The sequence below is a fragment of the Elephantulus edwardii genome, unplaced genomic scaffold (genome assembly GCF_000299155.1).
Source record: "Elephantulus edwardii isolate Elephantulus edwardi_28Jun2011 unplaced genomic scaffold, EleEdw1.0 scaffold00217, whole genome shotgun sequence".
Classification (NCBI taxonomy): Eukaryota; Metazoa; Chordata; class Mammalia; order Macroscelidea; family Macroscelididae; genus Elephantulus; species Elephantulus edwardii.
Window position 1 is genome coordinate 900,920 of NW_006399967.1, and position 8,423 is coordinate 909,342.

The 8,423-nt window shown below is 50.2% G+C and overlaps 1 protein-coding gene across 1 annotated transcript in view; it reads right to left on the bottom strand.

Moving 5' to 3' along the window:
* The window catches only part of GNA15 (guanine nucleotide binding protein (G protein), alpha 15 (Gq class)), a 52,269-nt gene extending 44,602 nt beyond the window's left edge, over positions 1-7,667 (bottom strand). The window contains exon 1 of the mRNA XM_006897907.1: positions 7,492-7,667. Within this exon, the coding sequence (XP_006897969.1) occupies positions 7,492-7,636 (145 nt within the window). The 5' untranslated portion in view covers positions 7,637-7,667. The remainder of the gene's footprint in view (positions 1-7,491) is intronic.
* Positions 7,668-8,423: the final 756 nt, after the last annotated feature.

The window sequence follows — 8,423 nt, forward strand, 5'->3', positions numbered from 1 at the left end:
TCACACACATTTGATGGATCAGCGAGAATGACCACACTTACATTTACATCGGAGACACTGAAAGCAAAGATGAAGAAATGGAGGATTTCCATCAACTTCTAGAGCTCAAAACTGATCAAAGATGCAACGAATATGTACTGTAATTAATGAATCTAAGCATTGAAAACAAAGCAGAAGTGTTGGTAGGTAGAAAAGGTAGCCTTGGGGACAGAGAAGTCAGAGATCACACAATTGAATTTTGTGAAACCAACAACTTTTTTTTTAACTTGTATATTGTCAAATCAGATCCAACGAGCACAGGATGATATTGTCCCTCCTTCTCCAGCAGAGTATCTGGTGGATTCGAACCGCACACCTTTGGGATTGCAGTGCAGCTTCTTGCCACTAAGCCACCTGAGCTTCCTCGACCTACTTTTTTTAAAAAGTACTTTTTAGTACCATAAAAGGCAACTATATATGTGGCATCAAATTAACCTTTGAGCTGTGGTGTTGGAGAAGAGCACTGAATATCCCATGGGCTGCCAAGAGAACAAGTATGTCGTGGAGAAAATGCAGCCAGAGAGCTCCTTGGAGGCAAAGATGTTGAAGCTTCATCTCACGTGCTTCGGGCACGCTGCTAGGAAAGGCTGTTCCTTGGACAAGGACATCATGCTTGGAGAGGCGTAGGGTTAGCGAGGGAGAGGAAGACCTTCAGCCAGGTGGACTGACACAGTGACCGCTGCAATGGGCTCCGGTGAGTCGGGAAGTGTGTGGATGGCACAGGATAGCACAGTCCTCAGATCTGTTGATCCTAGGGTCACTATGGGTCAGACTCAAAGACACCTGACAACAATACGTGTGGAACTTGACAGATGGAACAAACAAGAATCAAACTAGTTACATCTGTGCATGCAGATGGTGAAGTTCAATATCATTATCAGAACAATGGCGGGGCTGACTGTGGACCCATCAACCGCTCATATGCAAGTTCAAGTTGAAGTGAAAAAATTGAAAACAAGACCACAAGAGCCAAAGTATGACCTTGAGGATGTCCACTGAATTTAGAACAGGTTTGATATTTTGAACACTAATGACCTCGGCATCATCCATGGAGACAGCAAAAAGTCACTAAAGAGACAGGAAAGGGGAAAAAGCTCAAAATGAATGTTAGGTGAGGCTCTAACATTTGCTCTTGAATAGAGAGGGGTAGCTAAATGAATGAGGGAAATGAGAAAGTAAAAGAGTTAAATAGGATACTCCAAAGGGCTGCTGGAGAAGATAAATCACAAAACAACTATGAGATGTCATCTCACCCCAGTAATAGCAAAATTTAACAGGACAGCAAACATCAAATGCTGGCGAGGTTGCGGAGAAACCGGAACCCTTATTCACTGTTGGTGGGAGTGTGAAATGGTGCAACCACTGTGGAAGGCGGTATGACACTTTCTCAAAAAGTTGCAAATAGAAATACCATTTGACCCAGCAATTCCACAACTGGGAATATACCCCAAAGAGACCATAACTGACATCCAAGCAGATATATGCACACCCATGTTTATTGCAGCTTTGTTCACAATAGCAAAGAGCTGAAACAACCCAAGTGCCCATCCACAAACGAATGGATAGAGAAGCTGTGGTATATTCACACAACGGAATACTATGCTGCGTTGAAAAACAAGGAACTCATGCAACATTATTCAAAATGGGTGACCCTGGAGGTCATTTGTGCTGAGTGAAATATCCCTGTCACAAAAGGACAAATACTGCATAGTGCCACTGTTGTAAAACAGGACTGACATTGGGGTTGAGGGGAGACTGAAAAAGATGGGATAAATTATGTATACGGCATTGAAAGAGATAAGGGATAGAACCATTTAAAAGGGATATATGATTAAGTTTATTGTCATGACAGGAGTCCAGAATGAAGGCTGCACAGTAGAGTGGACTTAGGGGGGAGGGACTGTATAACAATGAAAGAATTTTTCTTTTACTTTTCAAAGAGAAAAGCAAACTGGGGGGGAGGGGTGGGCAGGGAGAAAAGTGCAACAATGAATGGAAATCCAAAGTCTCTGTAAACTTTCATTATAATTAATTTTTAAAAATTTAAAAAAGAAGATAAAGCAAAATATCAAGTGGAATGTGCACAAATCTGGTGTTAGAAAATCCAAGGTGGGGGGGAATATACTTTGCATTTCCTAAGCTGGCAGAGTTGAATAAAAAAGTCAGGCTGCAGTGAAAAAATCCTATGGACAAAATAGATGCAGGAAACCACAGAAGGACATGGAAGGACTACAGCAAGCCCTGTGCCAAATAGAACTGACATCCAACTATATCAGGAGGCAGCACGTGATCAAGGACAAGGTACTGAAGGAAGAGGTCCAAGATGCACTGAAGGCATCGGCACAAAAAACTACGGCACCAGAAATTGACAGAGTACCAACTGAGATGTTTCAACAAACAGGTGCAGCCTGGATGCGCTCACTCCTCTACCTCCAGAAACTGAGAAGACACGTTATCTGGCCAACCGGCTGGAAGACATCCCCACCTGCAACCATCCCCGAGAAAAGTGATCCAACAGAACGTGAAAAATTATCCAACAGCATCATGAACATCACACACAAGTATGCTTTTGCTCAAGATAATGGAAAAAACAATAGTTGGCCGCAGTGCATTGACCGGGGACTGCCAGGAACTCAAGCCAGGTTCATAAGAGGACATGGAATGACGGACATTCTTGCTGATGTCGGATGAATGGATCCTAGCTGAAAGCAAAGAGGGCCAGCAAGATGTTCACCTTATTTATTGACTATGCAAAGGCATCTGAGTGTGTGGACAGTAACAAACTGTAGACAGAACATTGAGAAGAATGAGAATTCAAGAACACTTAATTGTGCTCATTCAGAACCTGTCCATAGTTCAAAAGCTGGGTGTTTGAACTGAACAAGGAGATACTGTGTAGTTTATAATCAGAAAATGCTATTATATCCCAGGGTTTTATTTTTTTCACCATACTTAGTCAATTTATGTGTTGTTGTTGTTAAGGCCTGTCGAGTTGTAGGTGACTCACAGCGACCATAGGAACAAAAGACCTGGACACTTGTATAACTTTTAGTCCTTTCTCCAGGTTCATAGGGTTTCTGGAGGCAAGCTATTTCGGAAGTGGATGCCACTCCTCCTTCCAAGAATGTTTTAATCGGGGAGCTCCACCAAACACTGTCCAGCATGGGTAACCATTCTTGTATTTGACACATCAGCGTCACAGTGTTCAGCTTCACAGCAGCCATGAGTTACCTCTGTACAGCAAGTGGACAGACCAGGGCTATATGACCTAGAAGAATGTTTGAGAAGAATATCCTAGAAGAATATACTGAGTAAATAATCCAAGCATTTGGACCCTATGAAGAAGAATGAAGCGTCAGTTTTGGAGGAAGGCTCATCAATTACCTACGTTATGCAGATGACACAACCTCACTTGCTGAAAGTGAAGAGGACTTGAGGTGCTTATTGATGGAGAACAAAGACTATAGTCTTCAGTATGGATTATACTTCAACATAAAGAACATAAGCCCGCACAACGAAGCCAGAGTAACATTGTGATAAGTGAAGAGAGGACAGAAGTTGTCAAGGGTTTCACGAAACCAGCAGCCAAGAAATCAAATGATGAATCACATTGGTCAAACCTGCTGTCAAGGACTTTACAGAAACACAAAACAAAGATGTCGTTCTGGGTAGTAAGCCCCATCCGACTCATGCCATGGTATTTCCCGTCACTTCACATACACATGGACCATGAACAAGGAAGGCCAAAGAATGCGGGTGCTGGTGAAGATGGACCCCCACAACAGCCAGATGGGTCTTGGAAGAAGAGCTGCTTGGTGGCCCTCTGGGCACCTGCTATGGTCATGTTACCAGGAGGAGCCAGTCCTTGGAGAAAGACAGAATCTTTGGGACAAAATAGAAAGTCAGCAGAAAAGAGGACATGAGATGGCCTGGCAGGGTGGCTGTGACACGAGTACAGGTGAGCACACGTCGAGGCCTGCACAGGAGCAGAGGGTCTGCATGGAGAGCAGAGGGCCCAAATGGGAGCGGACGGCCTGCATGGGAATTGAGGGCCTGTACGGGAGTTGAGGACCTGCGCAGGAGAGGAGGGCCTCCACAGGAGAGGAGGGCCCATACTGGAGCAGACGGCCCACATGAGAGTGGATGGTCAGCATGGGAGCTGACGGCCCGCACGGGAGAAGAGGGCCTCCACGGGAGAGGAAGGCCCACACAGGAGCAGACAGCCCACATGAGAGCAGAGCGTTTGCACAGGAGCGGAGGGCCTGCACGGGAGAGGAGGGCGTTTACACGAGAGGAGGGCCCACATGAGAGCAGACAGCTCGCATGGGAGCAGAGGCCTGCATAGGGGAGCGGAGGACCCACATTGCAGTGGAGGGCCCACTCTGCTGCTGCACGTGGGGTTACTATGCGTAAGTATCAGCCCAACACATCCACAGCCCTCTGGAGTGTGTCTGCCTCCAGCATCTGTCCATTTATGTGGAGTCACTGACGGGACGATAGAGAGTTTGTGTAATCACGGTAGAATGACTTGAACAATAGCATCGATGTCAATGTGAATGTGCAAACTGCTGAATCACCTATGACCGGCTGTGTATATTCTTGACAACAAAACCCAAAATCCATGATTTAACAATAACTTACGGCACATCTACCAGCTCACTGCACATCTAGGGGCTTGGGTGCTGGTTGTTGGGTTACTGCATCAACTTTGACTCCAATGACTCCATAAACAACAGAATAAAAGCTACCCTGTCCTGCGTGCTCGTCTCCATCCCTGCGAGTTCAAGCCCCCTGCAGAAGTCTCTCTGTCCATCTATCTCCCGGAGAGTCTTCCTCTCTTTTGCTGACTTTCCGACCATATGAAACATGACAGTTCAGCCCCACAGCAGAGCTGCTCATATAAAACGATCAGTGACACAAGAAGGCTTTCAGTACTCAGAGCAAACAACCACGTGGGACCCAGACAGCAGCAGAGATGGTCCAGGAGGCAAGAAGGGATGGAGAACAAGGATGAAAGGAAACTGGGACCACAGAGAGGGAGTGGGGAAAGTGCTGTTATGTTGTTGGATTTACAGTCAACGTCACAAGACAAAATGTGCAGGAATTGTTGAATGGAAAACTAATTTACTCCATAAATGTTCACCCAAACAATAAAAAGGTTTGTTGGAGGGGAGCTCTGGTGAGCTAGTGCACTGCAATCCCGAAGGCCCGTGGTTCGAATCCACCAGATGCTCCGCTGGAGAAGGAGGGGCAATCTCCTCCTGTGCCAGCTGGATCCGACTGGATGGTATGCAACAAGAAAGGGGGGGGGGAAACAAAACAAACTCAAAACAAAAGAAGCAAACAAAAAAGTCAAACCAGAAAGTTTTGTTGGTTGGTTTATGTCTTGGTTTGGTTTTTAAATAGAGTCCCTTGTTGTTCACTGGGTAATTGGAGACAGATAATAAATAGTGGTCATGTGGCATCAAGTCAAGTATGACCCACAGCAACCCTCTGAGCAACAGATCTGAACCGTGTCCTGTCCTGTGCCATCCTCACACTTCCTGACACACAAGAGCCTATGGGGAAATCACTATGTCAATCCACCTGATCGAGGGTCTTCCTCTCCTTCGCCAACCCTCCACCTTTCTAAACATCACATCCTTCTCCAAGGAATAGTCCCTCCTAGCAACATGCCCAAAATATGTGAAGTGAAGCCTCATCATTCCTGCCTCCAAAGTGCATTCCAGCTGCACCCTATCCATGACCTGTTTGCTATTTTGGCCTCCCTGGGCTGTTCAGTGCTCTTCTCCAACAAGACAGCTGAGGGTGGAGTGTCAAGCAAGCAAGAAAGGACAATGAAGGGAGACAAAGAAAGGAGAATGAAGGGGCTGTCTTTGCAGTCAAGGGATCAGGAAAGACTTCTCAGAGGAAGAGCTGAGACCTGCACGGGTGGGGCGAGGCGAGGGAGCAGGCCACGGGGTAGTCTGGGTGACTGGAGAGCGCTTGGCAGGAGCAATAGCAAACACAGGGCCCTGAGTGAGGGGGAATGAGCTTGAGATGTTCAGGAAAGAGAAATGATTAGCGATGCTGACGGATCAGAAGGAGAATGAAGCAAAGACACGCTATCCAACGTCTGGAAGGTGAAAGGGGCAGCTGTACAGATCACACAGGCGGCCAGAGGCCAACGACACAATCGTCAGAAACAGCTTGTCTCCAAACACATTTGGCAACTTGGAAAAAATGGACACGTTCCTGGAAAGACAGAAGGACCAACACTCATCCAAGAAGAAACAGCCTCAATAGTTACTAATATCTATCTGTTAATGAAATCAAACAGAAGCATCTTCTAAAGAAGCACAATTCATAATTAAAAACTTTCCTGGTCCAGATGAAAAATCCGAGCAAGCATTTTCCTCTCTCTCTCTCTTTCCCAAGGTCCCCTGCCCCCCACCCCCTCTCCCCACCCTTCCCTCCTGCTCGGCAGTGGAGGAGGACAGCAGCTGTCCACACGTGCACCGGACCTGCTCCCCCACCCCCGCCCACAGACAGCCAGTGCAATGCTGACACTCTTGAGGGGCCCAGGGTCTTCTCTGGCCCCTCATCCTCAGAGCTCCCACAGTTCCAGCAGTTCCTGGGGTCAGAAGGTCGGGAGTGTGGAAGGTGGTGGGGCGAGCAGACACACATGGGTGGCACGATCCCTTCATTTCAGATTACTGGGGCCTTCTACTCGGGGCCGCCCCAAGGTGCCCCAGCCCCCTCTGCCTCTCCTCGCCCTGAAACCCTTCATCTGCTTATTCTCTTACAGCTTCCTGTCCGTCACCCTCTGTGCTGGTAGATGACGCCCACAGGGCAGAACCCCCTCTTTGCCCGTTCAGGCTGTGTCCCTCAGCTGTACAGCAGCAGATGCTGTTGTGCGCCATCAAGCTAACTCTTGGTGACTCTGCAGGACAGAGGGGACCTGCCCACAGGATTTCCTAGGCTCTGAGCATGACAGGAGTCAACCACTGGCCTTTCTTTGGAGGAGGTGCTGGGTGGATTCGAACCACCAACCTCTGGTTCAGCAGGGCTCCTTTCTGTGCTGTTGCAAGTTGCCTTTGAGTCTACTAGTGATCCTGCTGCTTGATGAACAGCAGATGCCAAGGGAGGAGAGGGCCTCAGAGAAAGAGGAGTGAATGAATGAATGGGTTCCCGACCGTCCACCATGCTGGCCTCCTGCTGGCCGAGCCCCAGTGGACAGGAGAGCACTGGGAGGTTCTGTGGCTTGGGACGAAGGGAGGGACAGGCTGGAGGCGCTCCTGCCCGGCCTGGCAGGTTAGACATCTGAGCTGTCGTTCCAGGGGTCACAAGCTGCAGGGCGGGTGCCTCTGCGCTCTCAGGCGGCCCGTGGAGCCTCAGTCTTCTCATCTGTTAGATGGGCCTCCCGTCTCCTTCCAGCCCCTCGCTACTGACCCCACGTCCCTGCAGACTCACCCAGCAGCAGCAGCTTCAGCTCTCCTCGGTCCCGTTTCTTCTGTTCTAGAAGGATCCTGTTGATCTCCTGGTCGATGCGGGCGGCTGACTTCTCGTCCTCCGTGAGGCACCAGGGGCAGCAGTGCCAGCTCAGGGCCCGGGCCATGGCGCGGCTCAGTGGGTGCCAGGCGGCATGGCCCCGGCCAGGGACGCAGGGGAGCTGTCTCCTCCTCAGGGGTTCCCCCCTTTAGTCCCTGGCTTGGGGGGGGTTCAGAGGAGCCGCCTGCTTCTTGGGGTCTCCCCAGTCCCCGGCTTGGCTGCCCCAGGCGTGTGGGGCTCAGACGAGCTGCTTGTTTCTTGAGGTTCTCCTAGTCCCTGGTTTGGCTGTCCCAGGCAAGCAGGGTTCAGGGGAGCCGCCTGTTTCTTGGGGTTCCCCCAGTGCTCAGCTTGGCTGCTGCTGGTGTCCAGGGAGTCGTGTGCTCCAGGGGTCCCCCCAGTGCCCGACTCGGCTGCCCCTGGCGTCTGGGGCGCCTGACTTGGAGGCCGGAGTGCTGGGAACAGGGCGGGGCGGCAGGAGGGTGGGAGGCTCAGGGTGCCCCACCCATCCCGGGCCTGCTCAGACCCAGCCAGACAGGTTGCGGGCAAAAGGCACCCCGAGAGGTGAGTCGGGTGCCCGGGGAGGGCGGAGAGCCAGGAAAATCCCAGACCACAGCCTGGTTCCGGGGGTGGTCGCCAGCTTTCCTTCCTCATTCCGGAGAAGGGGTGGATGCCTCCAGGCCAGGGGCCTGAACCCCAGCTCCCACCCTCCCAGAGCAGGTCAGAGGTCAGCTTATGCTGCTGGTGTCTGGGGGGCACATGGGGGCCACGCAGGTAAGCGCTGCTGGGCTGCAGACCACCCACAGGCAGAAAGAGGAGAGGAGGGGAGGGGAGGGGAGGGGAGAGGAGAGGAGAGG